Raw genomic sequence first — 23,399 nt, forward strand, 5'->3', positions numbered from 1 at the left:
CCAAAAAAGACTTGTTATAGATGCACAGTTATCTACTAAAAAAAGGCTAAGATGACGTGACAAAGGTTCAGCCACTGCAACTACCTATCCTATCGCCCCAAGTGGCATGCTAGACAACCCACTCGTCGGAACCCGTACGATCCCTGTTGGTGGTGTGGAGTTGAGAATACAAATATATTGCCTAGTCTCTTTCCATCAGTTCGGACTTTTGGTTAAGTTGGCTAGCGCATCAATCCAATATGGCATCAGAGCCAAGAGGTCTCATGTTCAAGACCCTGCTCGAGTGCTGAGAATATAAAAATATTGCCTAGTCTCTTTCCGTCAGTTAGGACTTCTCCCTTGAAGACTATCACTCAGAGCATTGAAAACCCTAGTTTGGAACTATCAGGAAATGAATAGAGGTAATAACACTGGAGACACAACAACTTGTCAGGCGCGAGTAGTTTAGTACAAGAGTTTGAAAAATGGTATAAAGGCGTTCCGGTGACGACACGTGGATTCCACGCTGGTAGTACATCACACGCAACCATTTAGGCAGTTTGGAATCCCTAATTCCCCTAATAGCATGAGCAGCTGGACGGCGACGTCCAGTGCAACTGCATCGAATCTTGTACGTGGTGGAAGGTTGAGTCGAGTGCTCGACGGTGACGGCGGTGGTATCAGTGGTGGTGGCGGCAACATTGTCGCCGGCATGTAGTGGGCGAAGGTTACCGGAGGTGCATTCACATGGCATCGTCACCACCATCACCAACGTGCTCTCAGTGGGGAGGAGAATCGATCGCGCTCCGGTAGACAAAGGGGTACGGGAATAGAAGTGAAGTAAGACAGGGGCCTTTTTGCATATTTACGTTCAGCTGGGGAGTTTTGAGGACGTAAAATGAAATACTGCCAAAACCAAATGACCTAAATGAAAAAGAATACGCCAGAGAGCCATCGTAGCGCACACATGGCTCATTCGGAATTATTCGTGCACTAATCACCCAATTAACGAGTTAAAGGACCGTTCCATCACATTTCAAGTTCTTGTACTAAATTGGTCACGCGTTACAGGTTGTTGTATCTCTAGTGTTACTAGCTCGTACTTGGAAATCTGAATGGCTTTCCATGTCCATGCAATCTCCAAGTGCAAATCCAAGGCTTTGATCCTATCTGTGATGGTTTTAACATGCGAATAAAACCAAACAAGTTACGATCCATCAAGCCACCTGCTTAGATTGCATTAGCAACCATCTCTCTTTTAAGATGAGAATAACAGCTGCAGTATGCAAACTTCGCGGTCTCATTTTATCATTTAACTTTTAGTTGTCTAGAGGTGCAAACAGATTTCCTCTTGTCTACTCCCTCCGTGTCGACAAGTTTGCACTAAAACAGCAACGAAAGAAATAGATGTGTGCGATATGCCACGTTCCAAATGGTTGACTCATAATTTTAAGGTCGACAACATTAGGGTCACTTGTATTTACTTTCTGAAGGATAAAAAATGATAAGACACAAAACTACAGCAGACAAAATCGTGGAGTAGTCAGCTGGCAACAAGTGTGGTACAAATAAAGTGGAGTAGACAATAGTCCAAAAGTGCATTACACAACTCGGACAAAACGTAGTACATATGTAAAACTACAGTACAAATTCGTGCAAATTGACAGTGCACGAAAATCCAAAAGTTAATGAAGTACACTTATCGCAAAAATAGTGTAGTTCACATTTGTGAAAAAACGCAATACACATAAGTGTAAAAATACGGTGGAAAAATGACCACATAATTATGGTGCACTAATTTGTGCCGTGAAATAGCTCTTTTAAAAATTGTTAAGGAGTTTTTATATATAATCCTTCCTTCTTGTCTACAAGAACTTGGTTTACTGTACAAGTGTTATCTCTTGTATTGATACATGGTGGCTATCACTGTCAAAACTTCTACCTTTGACGGAGTTGTTCAGTCAACCTGTCTGGCAAGCCTATGGATGCACTAAATGGGTTGATTCTTGATTGCAACAACTGCTGCTGCATGTGGTATAGGTCTTAAAGATGATTACCAAAATAATTAGCTTTATGTCATTCTAACATTGATCGTCAAATTCTCTGCCATTTTTTAGGTCATTCAGTTACCCCATTTTGGGAGTCTAGGTTGTTCCAAATGGTTGATTCATACTTAAGGTCGGCACATTAGTGTCACTATTGTCTACCTTAACTGAAAGACCAATGTGCTGCTAGTTTCTCAAGGAGAATAATATGGTACAGAAACCACAGTAGACAAAAATTGTGGAGTCCTCGACTGGTAACAAGTGTTGTACAAACAAAGTGGAGCAGACAATAGTCCAAAAGTGGATTAGACAACTCAGAGAAAATGTAGTACATATTAATATAAAACTCCAGTGCACATTTGTGTAAATAGACGGTGCACAACAATTCAAAAATTAATGAAGTACACTTATTGCAAAAAAATGTGTAGTCCGCCACTTTGCGAAAAATGCCCTACACATAAGTGGAAAAATGAACACATAATTAAGCTGCACTAATTTGTCTCATGAAATAGCTCTTCTAGAAATTGTTAAGTATTTTCTTTATATAATCCTTCATTCTACAAGAACTTGGTTTACTGTACAAGTCTTATCTCTTGTATTGATACATGGTGGCTATCATTGTCAAAACACCTACCATTTATGTTCTTGTTCAGTCAACCCGTATGGCAAGTCTATGGATGCAGTAAGCCACTAAATGGGGTATAAGTCTTAAAGATGATTAGCAAAATAATTATTTTTATGTCATTCTAACATTGATCGTCAAAATCTCTACCATTTTTTAGGTCATTCAGTTAACCCATTTAGGGAGTCTAGGTTGTTCCAAATGGTTGACTCATTATTTAAGGTCGGCACATTAGGGTCACTATTGTCTACCGTAACTGAAAGACCAATGTCCTGCTAGTGTCTGAAGGAGAAGAATATGGTACAGACAAAACTACAGTACACAAAAATCGCGGAGTAGTCAACTGGTAACAAGTGTGGAACAAATAAAGTTGAGTAGACAACAATCCAAAAATACACAACTCAAAGAACATGTAGTACACATTAATATAAAACTCCACTGCACATTCATGTAAATAGGCGGTGCACAAAAAAGTGTAGTTCATGTTTATGAAAAAATGCAATACACATAAGTGTAAAAATACAATGGAAAAATGACCACATAATTAAGATGCACTAATTTGTGCCGTGAAATAGCTCTTCTAGAAATTGTTAATAATTTTGTTGATATAATCCTTCCTTCTACAAGAACTTGGTTTATTGTACAAGTGTTGTCTCGTGTATTGATATACGGTGGCTATCACCCTCAAAACATCTACCATTTATGCAGAGTCAACCGGTCTATCAAGCCTATGGATGCGCTAAATGGGTTGATTGCAGCCATTGTTGCATGTGGTATTTTAAAGATGATTAGCAAAATAATTAGCTTTATGTCATTCTAACATCGATCATCAAAATCTCTACCTTTTTTTTGGTTATGCAGTTAAACCATTTAGCGAGTCTAGGTTGTTCCAAATGGTTGACTCATATTTTTAAGGTCAGCATTAGGGTCACTTTTATTTTATCTACTTAACTGGACCACTGTCCTGCTAGTTTCTGAAGAAGAAGAAAATAAGATACAGGCACAAGACATAAAACTAGAGTACACAAAAATCGTGGAGTAATCAACTAGCAAGTGTGGTACAAATAAAGGGGAGTAGACAATAGTCCGAAAGTACATTACACAACTCAGAGAAAATGTAGTACACATAAGTGTAAAATTCCAGTGCACATTCCTGTAAATAGAGAATGCACAACGATCCAAAAATTAATGAAGTGCGCTTATCACAAAAAAAAAGTGTGGTTCACATTTGCAAAACAAAAAATGCAATACACATTAGTGCAAAAATACGGTGGAGAAAATGACCACATAATTAAGGTATTACGAAATCCTCAGTCCAGCTTAGCCATATAATTCTCCTAATCTTTATTATGGGAGTCGTGTATGAAAGATTTCTGCTCTAGATATTCGTTTCATATTTATTTATTTTTCACCTGTCGTCTATAGAATCAGCACAAGGTTCAGGTCGAAATGACAGAATTGCAATTCGATTTCTCAATTAAGTGAAACTCCATTCCGCAGCAACCATAAATTATCGTGCAAAACTCATGAGTTCTGTACGAAGGTTTGCTGTCCGGCTGATGGAGGTTGTGTTGTGGGGAGGTGGGAGAAGACCCGTTCCATGGCCGCAAGCCCGCAATCAGTTTGACCACCTGGCATGCCTGGATGGATTTATCAAGCTGTCAGGTATGATCCCAAAATCTGCACCTTCAGCCATTCCTTCTCTGAGGGGCATCGATTGAAATGGATTGCCCGTCAACCCCATGCCCCATGCATGGGTACTGGAGCCCCTCGGGCCTCGGCCTCCAGGTAGGGGGTCCTGACTCCCGAGACCTGGCATGGTATGTTTCATGTGCTCCTCAGAAGACAAAACCTCACCATGACAGGCCCCCATCTCAGGTGTATTATACTGTTGAGGGCATCCTGTGTGTTTTCAGCTGCAAGATTGCTGCTATTCTCCAGCAACCACGTTGATTGATCATTGCGCATGTCGAAATACCAGTATCTGAACTGTTGTCAGGATGCTGAGTATATATATACTAGGTACATGCTACAACAGCATGCTCTGACTTAATTCCATCCTTCAAATGCAACTAGCATGCACTCCTGGTGTAAGATACTACGCAAAGGGACAACAGATCTGGGTTCTAATGTTCATCCTTACAGCAGAAAAGATTGTAATGCACATCCTTACAGCAGAAAAGATTGTAATGTTCATGGCATGATCAGGAGTGAGCTCAATGAAAATGAAGCTGCATGCACGCATTTGTCATGGCTCAAGACAATTGGCGTCGCAGTTAACAATTGGGTACAAGGGATGTAAACGCCTGACCTGTGGAACCCAGACCATGGGAGACTGGTGCAGCCGTGCAGCAACAGCAGCTCATTTGGGTACCATATGGTGGCGGCGAGCGGTGATTAATGACCAGGAGGGGCGGCATCTAGGCCTGGCCACGTGGCTTTGAACAGTGAGCAGCTAGATGGGACAATGTTACCACTGTTACACATGTTAATGATTGGCGAGATCTTATTTAAAGATGTCAAGAATGTATCAGCCATGTTTAGTGGGTTGTGAGTAGTAACAACCAATAATTGGGAAGATTCGTGACGATTCTCCTTAAATAGAAGGAATGGTATGATCGAAAAACAAAAAACATTTTGTGGGAAGAATTAATTCGGTGATTAGTACATTGTGCAAATAATTTGCTTTTATTGTACTCTTTTTCCTGGAAAAACAATGGAGCGAATATTTATTACCTTCAACAGAGTCGATGACCAATATTGTGTGCACTGTTGCTGGCTTTCTGCATTCTTCCATTGTGGCAACGGTGTCAGTAATCATGCATTCATGCTAACTGTATCTTGATAAGGATTTGATGTTGTGGCCGGTCATCATCATCACATCAGGTCCACATCCATAAAACTGTAACTGTCAATGAACATTACATATGTTGCAAGGTTCACTTCTAGTGAAAGGGATATTGGTACATTTGACCATACAATACAATCAGAAAAAAGAATTCCTCTTCTAACACAGGTACAACTCAACCTTTCACTGCTTAGGAAGATTCCTATCATAAAAGAAGGACCTGAAGCATCTACAAAATTGTGTTTCCGCTTCCTGAAAACAAAAGTTTATTTCCTTTATACAGCTTTACTTGTTCATAACTTTCTGCAAGAATTATTCTAGGCCATTGGTACACTGTAGTTTGAAGTTCTCACAAATTTCATAATGCACATAGTATATTTTGACAAAATATAGATAGTATTTGTTAAAAGTCATAGAAATTTCTTCCCCATTTTTCACGTTTTTACATATGCCAGTCTGTGTACTTGACTGGAGAATCAAATTTAGTGTCATCTGAAAGGCCTAAATGATTTTGATGTCAAGTTCCTGTTGATTGGTAAAATGCTTAAATTAAATGTAAGTGCAAAACAAGCGCATGCTGCTCCTCTCAAATATGACTATACAGTAATATATTGGTACATGACTACATGTAGAACTTACATAATTAGATACAGCTTACTGAAGAAGTGCACGTTTCTTCACATTCAAGGTAGAGCATACCATACAGTTTGATCTTCTCCCAATTATCCCATGTTTCCTGCTTCAAGTCCTGCTTGCCGACAGAAGATAAAAATTAAGGAGAAGTAAAACAAGACTTACAGAGGGGGGGAACAACACCATTTTCATGCAAGTATTATTGGTTTGCTGAAATAGTAATATTTCCGAAATCAGAAATGTGGTCCTCAGAACAAAAATATTACATAGAAGGACTTTTCATGAAATGTTGCTTAAGGGAACTTACTTTTCATAGAGAAAGAAATTTAGAATAAAGAGAATAGATTATGAATAATACACGAGAGTGTTGTACTTATACCTAGCATATTAGGGCACATCATCAACAGCCAAACCACTAGCACCTGCTGATTTTCTCACACCTCTCATTTCCATATTCTCTCTCACTTTATTACTGTAGTTCCACTGACCTCCAGCAGCATAGAGGTTAGAAAGCAAAACATATCCGCCTTCTTCTGTAGGTTCAAGACGGAGGAGTTCTTTCGAAGCAATCTCTGCAACTTCTGTATTTTGACAGGATGAACTCACACTTAAAATGGAACCCCATATAGAGCGACTTGGTTTCATTGGCATCATCCTAGCTAAGCCTACAGCATCAGACAACCTACCTGATCGTGCAAGGAGATCAACCATGCAACCAAAGTGTTCTACTCTTGGTTCAATGTTGAACCTTTTCTGCATAGTATAAAAAATCTCACACCCCTCATCTAGCAGACCAGCGTGACTACATGCACTCAGAACAGTGACCAATGTCACGCCATTAGGTGCTACACCCTCATTTTGCATATTCCAAAATAAATCCAATGCTTCGGTTCCATGGCCATGGAATGCAAGGCCTGATATCATAGCTGTCCACAAGGTAACATCTTTATCCAAGGCCTTCTCAAACACAGCATAGGCTAATTTGACATTTCCACATTTGCAATACATGTCTACAAGAGTAGAAGCCAAGAAAGCATCTTGAGTTCCATGTTCTTTAAGCACCCAGCCATGGACGCTCTTTCCCAGATTCAAGGCTCCCTTGCTTACAGCAGCAGAGATCAAAGTAACAGCAGTCACCTTATCAGGTCTTACACGACTGGAAAGCATATCATTGAATAGTTCCATCACTGCAGCGAATTCTCTGCATCGACCATACCCAGCCAGAAGTGTATTCCAGGATATTAGATCCCTGCAAGGCGCGTCAAAGAAAAATTTACTAGCAAGATCCAGCATGCCATCATTAGCAAACCCTGCGATCATGGTATTCCACGAAATGTCGTCCTTCTCCTTAGCTTCACCAAAGACTCTCATGGCTGTGTTCATTTCTCCACATTTGGCATACATGTCTAAAAGGGCATTGCTCAAAATCAACCCCCTATCTTTTATATCCATCCTCCGCACGACAACGCCATGAACGGACCTCCCAAGAAGTGCGTTCTTCAGCCGCCCGCAGCAAGAGAGGAGAGCAACAGCCGCATACTGATCAACACCAATCTCCCTCGACGCCATATCACGGAAAAGTTGCAGCGCGTTCACGACGCATCCTCCTTTGACGTACCCTGACAGCATGATGTTACAGGACACCACATCCGGCACCGGCACACTTTGGAACATCGCCTCGGCCGTCTCTGCATCGCCGGCGTCAAGGTACATCTTGATCAGCGAGTTCCGCAGGTACACACGCGAGTGCAGGCCATTCACAAGGACGTGAGCATGTACCTGCTTCCCGACCGACGCGCACCCCACAGACTTCAGCAGCGACAGGAAGGTCTTCTCATCGGGGGAAGCGGACGACGCGAGCATGGACTTGTAGAGAGCAACAGACCGGCTCTGCGAGGAGGAGAGCGCCGAGAGCACCAGGTTGTAGCAGTAGAGGTTGGGGCGAGTCGTGAAGTGCTCGAACAGGAGCAAGGCCTCGCGGGTGTACTGCGGGAAGGCGACGGTGGCGAAGTAGAGCAGCCGGCTCATGGGGAAGGTCTCGAATGCGAGGCGGACGCGGAGCATGTGGGCGAGGATCGCCTTGAACGGCCGCGCCCCGCCCCGGCACCGCTCGAGGAGGACGAGCGCCGGGTGGTCCAGCCGCAGCGAGACGGTCGGGTCCCAGGGGCGCGCCGCCGCGGCGGCAGTAGCCATCGCGGCGACCGCGTGTGCTGTAGGGAGGAAGGGGTTCGAGTCTCGCCGCCGGCCGTGCTAACCTCGCGGTTTCCGTGCCGCAGAGGCTGACGGTATATGGGTCTCTGGGTTGAGGAGAAGAGCTCCCCGCCGGCGGCGCCGCGAGGGTCCGAGTGCGTGACTTCGCGCGCCGCGGAGCCGGGCCGGCGGCGGTTGGTGGCAGACGGGGGGGGGGGCAGCGTTGCCGTGACGGCCCAACAACTAACCGCGCCCTCAAATCCTCAATTCCATACCTCTGGCTCTAGTCCATTTGGATGGGCTTGGAGCCCACCCCAAATGGGCTCTGCTGCAAATGCAAGCCCATTTATTTTATATTGCTACATCAGATGCATCATGGATGGGCCAACCAGGTACGGCCAGTTCATCCTCTGAAAAACCAAAAAACAAACAGTTCATCTTTGTCCATTCGGGATACGTCATATCATGGCACGTTCGCATCACCTGAAAGCGAGCTAGTTGCCGTCCAATCCATCCAGTAAAGCTTTTGCTCGACGTTGAGCCAGCCATCTTTCAGTCTCTCATACTCAGAGTCATCTTACAAAATATAAAGGGTGCACTTTCAGAGAGAGCTCCATCTGGTCATGTTTGCCTTTGTATCCAGTCATCCAGACATCTCTGCGCGTGACAAAAGCTGCGCTGCGCACCATATGGCCGTTTCCTACATGCGAGAACATCTTAAACTGCTCGCCCGATCATGTCTTGGGCAGCTGTCAACTTATAAGACACACGAATCCACTGTTCTTATGTATCCTCCCTTTTCTCAACAGTAAATTTAGAATTCGCTGTTCTCCCCGCCGCAGACATAATTAAGGTGCACTAATTTGTGTTTCAGATTAGCGATCCGAAGTTCAGAACGGATCTATGGATGGATCCCGGGCCCGGCCCGCTGCGCGTGCGTGCAAGGTGCCGTAGGACGGAAAGAATCGAAGAACAGGGTCGCGTTCCTCCGGGTCCCCCGAGGCGGAAGGGGAGCTGGGGAGGGAACCAACCAGCAGCAGAGCACGGCACCTTCCATTCGGTGTCGTCGTCGATTCCCATTAATTCCCATGACGACTTGTACGTACGTACTTGCCGGTGAAGTATGGCATTGCCATCGAACCCCGGCCGGCCCGAACCCATCCATCTCGGCATGCAAATCATGCATGATCGATGGTCCGTTCATTCATGGGAGCCCTGGCCCGGCCCGCACGTACATACGTGGCTACATGTATGCTTGCATTTTGCATCGCACGCGTGCATTCGTGCGTGCGAGCGAGCTAGCTGCCGGGCCTGCTTGGAGTAAGTTAAGCCGATTGGTGGGGTCTTAATTGGTTCACGTGCGCTTGCTGGCAATATGTAAGAAGGTGTACCTGCATGCATGCTCGTCGAGGTCGCGATCGATCGCCGGCGGTCCCCGGCCCGGCCTCTTGCAGTTGATGCGTGCGTGCGTGCTTTCATTCATGTGTGTACGTTCTGCGAGCTGAGTTTGGGGCTATAGCCAGCTTAGCTGTTTCATGTCTGGATCGGGCCAGTCTGGCTGCATGCAGGCCGGTTAATTAGCATGCATGCATGTTCATGTATACGTGTCGGCGACACGCTGCTCGTGGCATGCATGACACGTGTGACGATTAACCAGCTTATATCAATATATACTGGATAGCTAGCTAGCATGCGACTATATATACATGACTTGTGGGTTCAGAAATAGTGCTACGATGTTACTGTACCACCTATCATCGAAACCAGAGAATTTTCTTCTAGATAATGGATGATGCATATGTAACTTTACTTTCCCCGCCGGGGTCTGCACAAATTAATCAGAGCCTGAGTAAAAAGGTAGAAAAAGGATAAGACAGCCATCGGAGTTAGCGGCAAGCTAGGGAACATTTCGCCCTGTTCCCCTCCTCGACCCACAAGTGTATCGATCCAGAGAATTCCACACCACCGCAGATCGATGCTCGCGCGCGCGCTAATTAACTGATCAACACGTCCGCACGGACACATGACGCCAGCGGCTTTCGATCAAATCCGTCGCGCGAGCGCGACGACGATGGCGACACGGGGAGAAACTGCAAAGCAGCAGTAGATCGATGGATCCACGGAGCACTAGTGCTCGCATCGCAATCGCATGCATATCGATCCGTATACATCACGCACTGTTACCCGGCCGGCCCGGTCGGTCGAGCACTAGCAGCAATAGGCCACTAGCACGATGGATGGATGGATGGATCGATGGAGATCGCACGCGATCACATCGTCTCGATCGATATCACCGGGGCGAGGAAATTAAAGGGAAACACGCGATCGAGCGAGAGCTATAGCAAGCCCCGTTAACCGACGCGGGCGCGCGGCCGACAGCGAATAATGGGCGCCGACGGCGACAAGGGAGCGGCACGGCCGGCCGAACTGCCTGCACATACGTATGGGAATGGCTGGCTCCTGACTCCCCCGCTACGCCCATACGCGCGCGTGTACGTACGTACGCATGTACGTGCCGATCCGTGCATCGGCCGGCAGTGTCGTCTCTGTACGTCTCGGGATCTAGAGATCGCGCGCGCATGGGCATGGGTTTGACGCTGATACGGGGGGGAGGGGGGCTTGTTTGGTAGGAATATTGTGCGTGTGAGCTCGATTCCATGCACCGGCATGGGTGCGGGCGGGTGTCGTGGCGCACGCGACCGTGTACTGGGGGCTGGGGGGGTATTGGCAGGCAGGCCGGCCATGCTTTGCTCCACCTACACTCGACATACGCTGCTTCTTCTCCCGGCCGTTCCTTTATTCCTTTTCCCGGCCTGCCTGCACTTCTATCCCGTCCGATCTGCTTACGTAATGGAGTACGTACCATTGGCATATGCTCTGCGTGCAGTGCGAGCTCTAGTGCCGTTCTCGTCGGTTCCAGTTTTCCAAACAGATGGGGATCGATCTTTGCTGTGAGTTTGCGAATTGCAGTTGCTAAAGTGCATGAATTGATCGGAACTTTTTGGCGTGCCTTCCTCCACTCGATCGGGCCAAAACCAAGAGCGCTACTAGCTAGCCGCAGTAGCATAGTATTCCTACTTCCTAGAGTTTGCACAAGGTCAAATAGGCGACACGACGAAAGGGCAAACTGTAGTGCACCCAGCACTGATTTTCCAGTATACGCAGGCACGCAGCTAGCTAGCACTACGTGTACATCGATCGAGCTAGCATGGGGTTCAGTTCCTGCCTGCCCGCGACACCCAGACGTGCCTCTGGCGTTGCGGCTGCAGCCCACTCAGACAGGACATCTGCGGTTGCATGCAGCTCCCTCAGTCGGACAGTCAGTAGTGTAAAACCAGAGCAGCGTTTTATTTTCTTTTCCTCCCCGAAAACTAGACAGACACAGCAGCAACATTTCCCGCACCGGGCACGTCTCCCCAGGCCTGCCTGCCGGCTGCATGCATGCATGCATATGCATGCACGCAACACGGTAGTCCTACCAGTACCGTACAAAGAAAAGTACAGTAAAATCGTCCATCGAGCTGGCAATATGCATGCCAGTGTTGTGAGAAACATACACACATGCATGTATGCAAACTTGTTGGCCCCGGCGCCGGCTGCAGGTAAGTTTCTCATCATTCTGCATGCTACTTCTTGGATCGTGCTGATCCGTGGAAGCCTCGTCCGTAGGGGCAGGCAGGAACCCGTCGGGCGCGCGAGCACATGCGCCATGGAGCATATTTCTAGACCGCTGGGGGGTGCTGCATATACTCCTACTATTGTTATATTCGGGCCGGGGCCGGTTAGCTCCGAGAGTCGTACTGCTGCTATTAGACTAACGCATGTGTATCATCATCACCGTCTCAATATCCCAATCACAGAGTTGCTCACTTGCTTGCAATGAAAGGGGATGCTGCTGATGATTGATTACAAGTGGTGCTCTCAGATGGTGTGTTCCCATGTTGATCGTAATGAAGAAAAAAAGAAGATGGTGTGTTTCCCAGTCTCACCAATCGAGCTCACATTTTCATATTGAGGAATTAAAATAATTACTGTGCTATTTTACTTTTATTAAGTACCCATGGTTTCTCCGGGTATACAAATGTCAAGTATATGTAGTTCAAGACCAATGTAACAAATATGCTTGGAAATTGGTTAAATGGAGCTGATAATGATGCTGTTTTTTTACAAAAGACTAGGGTTATTATTTTCTGTAGGTTATCTACAAGGCCACACGCGTTTGTGATCTTGACTTTTTCATGTGGACTAGTGTGAGCATATGGACTACAAGATGCATAAGCATTTTTTGTACGTATCATCTATTTCAACGATGGTTGACTTCTTACCCACAATATAAATCCTATGATACTCTGTTTTAAAACTCTACAGCTAGCACAAATGATTATGTGCATCGATTAATGCAGGCTGGGTACACCTCTTTTCGGGCAAAAAGGAAAAGTAAGACAAGACCATAAATACGAAGAAGTCTGAAGTCCAAGAGTTTGCCGTTTACCACAAGGATACAAGCTAAGAATGTTATGTGTTGATCATGGCCATATATACTTGATGTCTGTTGCCTAGATATGGGTGCTGAATGCGTGCGTCATATGGACTACATCTCCGATGCCGTACACAACCATAAATATATACTGGAGTACTCCCCACACAAACCGTTTGCAATTATTCAAGAAAGTTGTTCATTAATTAACTTAATTGGTCCACAGTCAATCTTGCTAGTATACAAATACTTCCACTTATGCATTCACATGACTACTCCAACGGAATTATTAAGTCAGCCAATGCAATAAACCCCGGCACTTCAGAAGAAGTCAGAAACGAAGCATATATACAAGCTGTCCCTAGCGAGTAAGTCAAGTAACTCGATCGAGCTAGTCAAGGGAACAGACAATTTGAGCGAAAACCGATGCATCGCGATCGGTGGTTTAACTACTAGCCGTTTAGCTAGCTAGGCTAGGCTAGAGAGACAACTGAGACATGCATATGCGTCGATCCATATGAGAAAGGATATGAGAACGTAGTACGCGCGCCCGCATGCGGCAGGGGATCGGAGAGTTTGAGGGGGCGGTGGGGTGCACCGGCCCGGGGCACATGGCCCTGGGTTCAGCGCGCCGGCGACACACCCGCACCCACCCCACATGCTCCCACTCCTCCCTCCCATTATACCCGGCCCGGCCGCCGCGGCCACCAACGTACGTATACCGTGCAGTACAGACGCGTACGCACCAATGCCAATCGTCGGTCCATCCATCATCTATATTTTTATATATCTCCTGAATTGTATATGCCCGGTTCGTTCCATAGCCTTCTATATATGCGTACGCATTTGTGTATATATATATATCGTCGATCGATCCAGCTATATTTTTCTTATCCGTGTAGCTAAATAATTAACGGTTTTGTCATTTAGAAGTCGCATGTTTGTTTAGTTAGAGATCAATCGACCTACTTCGCCGTCGGATTTTAATTCAACGGTAGCACCTGAGGGATGGGACCTGGGAATCATCAAATCTTAATAAGATCATAATTCAGCGGTTCTGATACGTCAATTGAGATTTAATTTCTTTTCTTAAAAATCAGACGACTAGAAAATAGCCTCGCAGGCTACATGCCAAATGCCATATATGACCAGTCCAACAATATTCGATCATCTCTATCGTCTCTGCCGCACTTCACTTTTCGCTTTCATGTAAACATCACGTACCGCTGGCTCCATTCTATCGTCCGGCCGGAGTTTTGTTGAATGGATCACGACTATTAATTTCTCTTCTGTTTTCTCGAACGAGGAGTATTAACTTCTAGGCTAGACAACAAGATATATCGATCGATCTGGCAATGCTGCCACAGAGTTAATCGCGAAATTAATCGATAGATCGTGATGCAGATCTACGCTACGTGCTCTGCATCCTCTCATGTGTACATTGCCTTCTGCTTAGACAGTTAGATCCTGTGCAGAGTTTCCAGATTTGATCCAGGGCTCCAGGCGCGCCAGCTAGTAGCCGATATGCCTCTTTGAGTAACTAACTGTCTGCGCGCGGGCGTCTCTGTACGGTGTACTGCATGCATGCTACGGAGTCGTGCTACCTTAATTCGTCCCCTGTAGATTCAGCTCCTGTCACCAGTGAAACTTAATTGGGTGGCCGGGGGGAATGATTGGGGGCTAAGAAATCCTGCGCTGTCATGCTAACCCTCAAAATTAGGTTTAGCCCCGCATAGTATAATCCCCTAATCTAATCACCCAGGAACTGATTGATTAGAGTATACAGCAAATTTAAAAGCGCGGTCGCGTGGCGCTGAGAATCCGTTCACAGTTTCACACACCCCCCCCCCCCTCCCACCACATGCGCGCGGCGTGGGGCCGACACCTGAGTTGACCTGTCCCCACCCCTCCCAGCACGCGGGCCCCGCCGACCCGTTGGCCCGGGCATCCCAACACCCCTTTTTTTTTCCCAACAGCCTCTTTCCTTGCCCAAGTCACGGATCATCATCACCCACCCGGTTTTCACCGCCTCCCGACTGAGGAAAAATCGAGGCAAAAAAAGTCTCTAAAAAAATTTATGGTGGCCAGCTCGATCGGCCAGTTCGTTTACTGTTAACGGTCGGGCCCGCGGCGAAGGCGATCGACGTCCTGTGCAGGATGTGGGCCCCGGAGAGCCTGGGATCTGGAACTCCGGACCCCACAGGAAGCAGTGGTGAACGGGGACCCGCGGTGAAAAATCGTTGGGGCTCGGTCGGAGGGGAGAAGGGCGATGACGGTCATGGGGCGCGTCATGCAGGTTGCAGGGAGGAAGGGGAAAGGGAACGGACACCAGCCACCGGCAAAACTGGCGACGGACAGCGCATCCTGCGACACGTGTCGGCGCGGCGGTCTGCACGGTGGACCTCCTCCGCATGGTCCGTTCCACCACTCCCGACCCGTGCACCGGCACCAGCAGCGCCACGAAGCTGGCCCCCGTGGATTGTCTGCGTCCTGCCAACCCGTGCGTGCTCCTTTGACCACATTGTCTTTTGCAAACAATAGCACTCTAGCTAGGTTTATCAACGGCTGTTTTCCCACAAGATTTTGCACCTCCAAACTTATCTTTCGTTGTAGAGCTGATAAACCAAAGAAGCACCAGGGTTGAAAACGGATCAAGAATCATATGTTGAGCTTAATTTAAAGAAGGTACTAGTGTTGAGCTACACCAATCACCATCTCTCATCTGTAAAAAATTTGGAAACAGATGTAATCATAAAAGATGTCATTTTCTGTTTTGCTGGTAATAAAAGATGTCATTTTGAACACTGCTGTGGTCTGTAATACGACTTTTCGCTGCTAATTTAAATTTGTTAATGGAACACAATAAATTATTTCTCTAGAAGGAATGAGGCAAAACAAGATGAAACGGCTTTGGTTCTACAATGTGAAATATTATTTGTTTATGTGGAACTAAACGGTTCATCAAAAATGGTGATATCGTATGGTCCAAACTATTCTATCTCATTACTTTAACCAAACACTGCCTCAACGTGTCCTTTGTGTACAGTGTGCCTCTGATTTTATTTCATTTTCATAAGATTTTTTTTACTTAATCTAAACTAGTAACACTTTGCAGTGGGATTTTTTTTTAAAAGAGTTTCTTTAACAACTCATTTTGTAGCCCTGATTTATAAATGAAATCATTTTTTTTGATAGGATTGATTTCATTTGGTTGAATTTGAATTTCAGATTTCAAAATCATGTTTGGCAACCATATGAATTTTTAGAATGACAGCCAATTTCAGAGAAATAATGTCTTTTAGAGAGAAATTAGAGATAGGTATAGGTGTGATTCATGAAATCTCAAATTGAATTTCCGTACGCAATTATGTACTCCTTGGTTTCTGGAATTCAAAACGAATAGCAGAATTCAGGCCCACACGATGGGAGCCAAATGAGCTGTAAGTGTAGAAGAGTTCAAATTCTGAAACTCGGGGCCTACATTCATACTCCCTCCGTGTCAAAATAAGTGACGTGAATTTGTATAGACTTATTTTGGAACGGAGTATAAGAATTCGCTGTTAAACAATCAGACTACATTTGCGGGCCCATGCACACCGTCGGCATTTTATCCCCCTTTGCTAAAGCCCCACACGTTGCTATTACCAACACGGCAACACCTTTGCTAATCTCTGAACCCCTGAACAGAGGATCCAAACAGGGGAAACACGGAAACAAAAATTATTGGCTCCAACCTCCAAGCAGCCTCACTCATATGCATGCCCTTAACTAACTGATGTTCTATTCTAACCCCACACCATCCCCCTCTCTCTCTCTCCCTAGTCCCTACCACCCTCCCAGCAAAGCATTTACCTCTTCCTCTCACAACCCTCTTTCCCGATCTCCCCTCTATATATACACGCCCCTACCCAGTTCTTGGGTCCTCTCTTCCACCACCACAACAAAGCTTCTTTACTTTACATACACACACAGGGAGAGAAATTAACCAAGGAATCAGCAGGCAGCTCTCAACTAGCCACCGTGGAGGTGTCCAAGCCGGGAGGAGGACACCCAACGGCCGTGACAGGCTAGCTAGCCAACCAGCTCGCCATGGCTGGCGCCGACGTTGATGTCGGGACGGAGCTCCGGCTCGGGCTGCCGGGAGGCGGCGCTGAGGCGGCCAAGGCTGCCAAGAGGGGCTATGAGGACACCATTGACTTGAAGCTGACTCTGCCCACAGGCGGCGTGCAGAAAGACTCCGGTAAGCCGGAGCCTGCCGCCGAGAAGGCGGCCGCCGACCCCGAGAAACCACCTGCTCCCAAGTATGTCTTCTTACCCAACATATCTATCTGTGCATATGCTGCTAGCAGGATTACACATAATCATCTTGTTAGCGATAATTTAGCGGTACTAGAATAGTTATCGAAATTTCCTGGAGTGCTATATGGATGAAACTAGATTCTTTTTCTTTGGGTATGATATGCAGAGTAGAAGATCTATACATGTATGACATGACACCTGTAGAGAGCATGTGCATGTGCATATGCAGGCTGTTAGTTTTCCCTTTCTAATTACTTTCTCAAGTTTGGATTTACAATATTTATTAGCATCTTGAAAAACATGGCATGCCAACGAACAGCACTTTAAGTAGGGCAAAATATCCACAAAAGAGATCCCATGGCAGAAAGCGCACAAGGCGACACCATCTTGTGTGTTATGTTCGTTGTCGCCCCTAAAGTGCTGAGGCGAATTATTATCACCTTTTAAACCATAATATATTCATTCTTGATGCCTGCTTTGTGCAGTAGCTGGTAGATGTCAGGAAAAAGAAAGGTGATCTGTACTCTCTACATGCCATGGCAGATTCCATTGGAAAAAGAAGTATTCCCTTTCATTTTCTGTTCTAGAAACGAAGAGAAGTTATTTGGAACAGCGAGACCAGAGCACCGCATCTGTAGATACTTTCGTTCTGAATAATCATGCTGGTTCATGAATCATGTGGCGATAACTAAAGTTGATGCCATTTTCATTATACACCACAATGGTACTACCATAAAGTTGCCACAGACATACATTAGTTAAACAGAGTTGGCTACCAGAAAGAATATAGTAACATGCATGATCTAGTTAGATAGAACTTCCAGTTACAACAGCAAAGAATCTTATTTATTTTTACAGCACCAGTAGACTAGACACAGCTAGATTAGAATTGGTACATGAAAAAAATATCAAGTGGCAAATGTGTAGCTAATTCTGTGTGTTGCATATAATCAGGGCACAAGCTGTTGGTTGGCCACCAGTCCGATCGTACCGCAGGAACGCCATGACCGTCCAGTCGGTGAAGATCAAGAAGGAAGAGGAAGCCGAGAAGGAGCAGCCTGCTGCTACTGCTGGTGGCAACGGGTCTGCCTTTGTGAAGGTGAGCATGGACGGTGCGCCGTACCTGCGCAAGGTGGACCTCAAGATGTACAACACCTACAAGGACCTCTCCATTGCTCTGCAGAAGATGTTCAGTACCTTCAGCGCTACTGGTAAATCCGTCGGCATGAGAACCTGCAAGAGCAGATTATCAACTAATGTTAATTGTTTTGCTGCAAGTATACAATTGGATTAACAAGAGCAGCATCAATATTGTCAGGGAACGAGGGGAAAATGGTTGAGGCAGTGAATGGTTCAGATGTTGTTACTACTTACGAAGACAAGGATGGTGACTGGATGCTTGTTGGAGATGTCCCATGGGAGTATGTTACTTCGTTCTTCACCCCTGATCTACTCCCGTATTTACGACCTCATGATTAGAATGTAATTAAGCGAGGTGTAGACTTAAGTTTCTTTCGTTGGCTGATCAACTACCCCGCAGGATGTTTGTTGCTTCATGCAAACGCTTGAGGATCATGAAGAGTTCCGAAGCCATCGGTCTTGGTCAGTATCTTCAGCCAAAATTCTCTTCCATTTCAAGATTTATATCTTAATTCTTATCCCCAAGAGACTTTTTATTTCAGCACCAAGGGCCAAGGACAAGTACAAGAACAAGAGCTAAAGATGTTGCAGTATTAAGATGATGAGTACGGTGCCATAAGAATGGTGTTCTTGCAGTGTGTTGTGGTTTCTTTAGATATATGATGTTTTAATTATTAGTTGGATTAAAAGAAGGGAGAGTTGTCATGTTTAATTTGTTGATGGACCAGAAGCAATAATCTATTCGTGTGTAGCTGGATTGGTGTTATGTGATGTTCCCTACCATGTGTCCCAGAATCTACTTGGTGATTATATTCCAATGTTGTTAATTAAGTGTGTGTGATTGTTAAGTAAAGGGCATCAATGAGACTATTATTATTATGGTACCTTGCAAGTTAACCTGTTTGTTAATTATAAGCACAATATTTTTGTAATCTGTGTGTGATCAAGTGGGAGGGAACAAGCCATGTGCTTGGGGATGGGGAATCCATTACTATAACTTGGCCTATCTGTCATTGAGTTATTGAGAAGGTTGGGCCTCGCGGTATGATAGCATGATCATAGCAAGAAGCTTCCTTGCTCTTGCTAGAGTTGTGGTGATAACAAAGCTAAGTACATTGCATAAACAAATTAACCATAATCTATTCGTCGGGCATTTATGGCAGGGAGATGTTTCCAATATATAATATGTCTATATCATGATTGGTCTGCAAGGTGTCACAGAGCATTGGAATCACACACCAGTGAGATCAAATTCTCGAAAGGATCATGTGGATGTTATGTAAAGAGGATCAAAGGCATGTTACATAGCACTGTTTGCATAATAGAATTGGCTCTGCTTAAAGGATGTATCATGCCTACAAAACTGAAACTGAATCCATAATTCTCCATAAAATAGCATTCTGTCAGATACTCAGATTGCATAACCAGAACAGGAATGATAGATGATTTAGTGCATACCAAACGTGTTCAGAGGCACCTCAACGTTCGTGAAGGGTAAAGATTGATAACATCACACGCTATTCGAAAACTAAAAGGGTGGCTGGCTTACATCAAACTGGAGTTGGAGCAATGTACAATAGATCAAGGAGATTCCATTCCTCCAGGTAGCAGACCTCAATATTTCCAACATAACAGACGACCAGAAAATAAGATGTACATAATCCACATGAACTCATTCATCCTATACAGCCAGTTACTGCAAGTGTTCAATAAAACTTGCAAGTAAACATCATCTGTGAATGTGACATCTGATCTCTCAGAAAGCCGCATCTTCAGGATCTGCAATGGGCCCAACTGGGATAGCAGAGACATGGCCAGGTCCATGCATCGCTAACCCTGAACAGCCAACTCCTGCAAGTGTTCAATAAAAACTTGCAGACTAACATCATCTGTGAATATGACTTCCGACCCTTCAGAAAGCTGTGATTTCTGTGTAACAGATGGATTCAACCGGGCTAGTAAAAACCTGGCCTGGCTGCCATGCTGATCACATTTTATGAGTCTTGGCACTGGGAAACGATCCGTCAATAGTGCCTCTGCATCAACTTCTGGTGCTTCCAGCAGCTTCCGTAAATTTTCATGGTTTGGGTCCTTGTGATAGCCAAGTTTCCTCCACTGAGCAATCTTCGAGCCATAATGAATCACAATATAGAAGTACGAATCAAATAACAAAATGACATCAGGAGAGATGGAACTGACATCTAGCAGTACAGGAATAGGTGGTCCATCAAATGAGTACTGGAATAAAGTTGGCTGGATCATGATCAGCGATCCCACAACTCCCTCCCTATTCAGCATCAACCGAAAGAAAGCAGTTTCATCAGGAGAGCTGTTGACAACATCAATGAACTGTGACCTTCGCAGATAGTACATGAACTGGGGATACAAGGAGAAATTAGTTGACAACCGAAATGTAGACGGATCTTCAGGGACATAGTTTCCAAACTTAGCAGTAAAGCGAATAAGCATCTTATCAAGCCATCGTATTACATCTCTAACATGGTATGTCTCTGCTCTGTGAACAGCAAGCCTGGCCATAACTGCTGCAGCAGCTTCCTGATCAAATCCGGTAACAATTTCAGGAGATCGAGGTCCAGCCCATCTTCTCGCAACAGTCGTTACCCTTAGGCGATAGCTACCATCACCATGTCGATACCTTGTCATGAACTGGATAAAGAAGACAGTTGGGGGCTCAGTATCACGTCTACAATCCACTCGGAAGAAGAAAGCAATACATGTTTTGCTGTTCAGTGTGCTCATTTTCCAACTATTTGTACCACCCTCACCAATTTCTTTCTCACTAACCAATCTGTTTTTTCTGTGCAGGGAGATGCAGGGACCAAGGGCACCACAAATCTTGACTTCCCTTGATGTCACTATTTCGATCGTTGCACCAAAGTTCATGTTAAGGTAATCAATACCTTCACGCTTGAAGGCTTGCCTTAAACAACTTTTAAACTGTTCGGACTCAAATGACTCTGTAAGCACCATTAAGCCCCCAGACACTTCAACTGGATACCTCAGCTCTGCAGCCCCAACCTGGTCGAGTGAGCACGCCAACAGATCAAGAACTAATGAATTGTCTGTTAATCTCTTAGCAACTTTCTTATAGAAGTCTTGGGCTTTTTCAATGAGGGGCACATTGCCGTTGAAAATGTCACGATGCGAGCGAATTGCTTTCCCAAGATCAGTTTCCACCACAAGCCCAGGACCCACTGTCGTGGGACCAGATGTAAAAACCATGATCCGGCCACCAGTGTTAGCGGAGCAGCAACCTTCCAGAAGAGCAATAGCTGTTGAAATAGCAGCACCGGTGGCTCTTAAAGGGCGATGCCCACGTGGGCAAGAAGACATGGAGTTCATGTCCTCTATTGCAGATGTGATGTTAAACTCACATTCAGAAACAGGCAACAAAAATCTCTGTACTTCAATGGCCATTGGCGTAGCCAATTTTTGGTATCGTGACTGTCGAACTCCTAGAAGTTGCTGTATCTGAAACATAATAGAAGGCCTGTGAGTTACACAGGAATGAAGGCAAATTAATTATACAAAGAGAATTGATTATCACAGCAGATGAGTGAATGACATGAGCAGAGAACGTGTGACTAGGTCAATTGAAATTACAGCTGCATAATCATTAATCAATTATCTTTCCGAACATATTTGAACTTCACAACAGAACATATCATTCGTCATTTAGGCAACAACAATAACAGGGCATCTAAGCAGAGCTTTAACAATTTTCCCATGAGTTCACTGATCAGATAACTATCTTATAACAAAAAATACACACCCTGCCTACTCATGTATACCACAAAAAAATGCAGGGTGAAACTTCAAAATCACTAAGATTTTAGAGAGTGGGCTACTTAATTTAATGTATGATGTTCATTTCACTTTAGAATTCAGAAACTAAGCTATGGCCCATTTGGGGAGCATGGGTTTGCAGAAAAGCCTCAATAAACATGGCTTTATGCTAGAAGCTGTTCTCATCTAAGCTCCCTACAAATGAGGCGTAAGTCAAAGCGCGATATCCATTAACTTTGAATCAGAAAGCTACTATTTTTTCACCCCGTACTGACTGGTGATTCAAGTCTTCGGTTGGGTGGGCCTGGGCTTTTATCAGGGTAAGCTCCCAGCAAATGGGGCTAATTTAAGCCACCACGCACTGTTACATTATTATTTAGCAAAAGTCAGTGGAAGAAAATGTGATTCCTAGTTGCTGGACAGCTTAAAGCCTTAAACGGACTAACGGGTGTACAACACTGATAGTTTCTACCAACTACCATGAAATCTAACTAAAACAACACCCTAGGATAGTATGATCACATCAAAAATTCAGAATACACCAACCTTGTCCGACTCCAGCTCACGCTCCCCATTGAACACAACTACCCTGGAGCAGCCTTCGAAGCCGAGATCATGCACCCATACCGACGCAGAGAATGTGACGAGAGCTACCCTGACCCTCTCAGGCAGCCCCTGCACGACCCTGAGCACCTCGGCCTTGAGCGCAGCGAGCTCGGCCCCAGCGGTGGCCGCATCGACGACAAATACGATGGCAGGCTGAGCTCCGACCCCCTCGGCAGGGTCAGGGGGCAGCGTGTACTCGACGCTAGAGTGGGTGGGGAATAGCTCGGCCGGGAGCGAGTCGGGGGAGAGGTGGCGCGGGAAGGGGTTGGCGGTGGAGCCACAGAAGGAGCAGGACCAGCGCGCGGAGGCGTGGTTGACGCGAGAGAAGGGGTTGAGTGCGGCGGCGCAGGCGGGCGAGGCGCAGCGGAGGGGCGGGTAGGGGAGGATCGGGAGGAGGTCGGGCGCCGTGGGGTGGAGCGGCGTGCAGAGCACGGCGGTGGGGACGACGAGCGCCGCCGCCGCGGAGGGCGTGGTCGGCCACGAGTGCCACGGCCACCGGAGGCCCTCCACCGCCTCCAGCTCCGCGAAGTCCATCGGAATCGAATCAGATGGGCGGTGGAGTGGCGACTAGGGTTTTGCAATGTTCCCCTGCCATTTGCTCTGCTTCCTTTCTCAAATCTCAATCCCTTTCTTTTTTCCGGCCTTCCCCCCTACCTGTTTGGCTGCTTCCCTCCAGCCTTCCAGGTTCCAGCTTCTCCCCCTCCCCCTTTCTTTCTATTCTTGGACGGTCCGCCAACACCGTTAGATGACAAT

The 23,399-nt window shown here is 45.8% G+C and overlaps 3 protein-coding genes across 11 annotated transcripts; 1 reads left to right on the forward strand and 2 right to left on the reverse strand.

Moving 5' to 3' along the window:
* Positions 1-3,662: 3,662 nt before the first annotated feature.
* On the reverse strand, positions 3,663-8,525 carry LOC100820850 (pentatricopeptide repeat-containing protein At3g04750, mitochondrial). Of its 7 annotated transcripts, XM_024458017.1 has the most exons (5): positions 6,814-8,525; positions 6,507-6,708; positions 6,134-6,242; positions 5,383-5,554; positions 4,767-5,072 (listed from the first exon to the last, which is right to left on the reverse strand). In XM_024458017.1, exons 1-2 carry the CDS (start codon positions 8,318-8,320, stop codon positions 6,515-6,517), a joined length of 1,701 nt encoding a protein of 566 aa, XP_024313785.1. In that variant the 5' UTR covers positions 8,321-8,525; the 3' UTR covers positions 4,767-5,072; positions 5,383-5,554; positions 6,134-6,242; positions 6,507-6,514. The 7 variants fall into 7 exon arrangements, with proteins under 7 accessions (XP_014754145.1, XP_024313785.1, XP_014754151.1 ...); XM_014898659.2 differs by lacking the exon at positions 4,767-5,072 and adding an exon at positions 3,663-3,799 and having other exon boundaries at positions 6,507-8,525; XM_014898665.2 differs by having other exon boundaries at positions 5,383-5,548; positions 6,507-8,525.
* An 8,155-nt stretch (positions 8,526-16,680) lies between these two features.
* LOC100844126 (auxin-responsive protein IAA13) lies at positions 16,681-19,142 on the forward strand. Its single transcript, XM_003559781.4, has 5 exons — positions 16,681-17,095; positions 18,048-18,304; positions 18,412-18,514; positions 18,634-18,695; positions 18,776-19,142. Exons 1-5 carry the CDS (start codon positions 16,884-16,886, stop codon positions 18,811-18,813), a joined length of 672 nt encoding a protein of 223 aa, XP_003559829.1. The 5' UTR covers positions 16,681-16,883; the 3' UTR covers positions 18,814-19,142.
* On the reverse strand, positions 17,848-23,331 carry LOC100845132 (protein transport protein sec23-1). 3 transcript variants are annotated; one of them, XR_730167.3, is made up of 3 exons: positions 22,587-23,331; positions 19,783-21,725; positions 17,848-18,326 (listed from the first exon to the last, which is right to left on the reverse strand). XR_730167.3 is itself a non-coding variant. In XM_003559785.4 (2 exons), exons 1-2 carry the CDS (start codon positions 23,178-23,180, stop codon positions 20,064-20,066), a joined length of 2,256 nt encoding a protein of 751 aa, XP_003559833.1. In that variant the 5' UTR covers positions 23,181-23,331; the 3' UTR covers positions 19,577-20,063. The 3 variants fall into 3 exon arrangements, 1 of the variants encoding a protein (XP_003559833.1); XR_002961683.1 differs by having other exon boundaries at positions 19,692-21,725; XM_003559785.4 differs by lacking the exon at positions 17,848-18,326 and having other exon boundaries at positions 19,577-21,725.
* Positions 23,332-23,399: the final 68 nt, after the last annotated feature.

This window comes from Brachypodium distachyon, chromosome 1 (assembly GCF_000005505.3).
Source record: "Brachypodium distachyon strain Bd21 chromosome 1, Brachypodium_distachyon_v3.0, whole genome shotgun sequence".
In the NCBI taxonomy this organism is placed as follows: Eukaryota; Viridiplantae; Streptophyta; class Magnoliopsida; order Poales; family Poaceae; genus Brachypodium; species Brachypodium distachyon.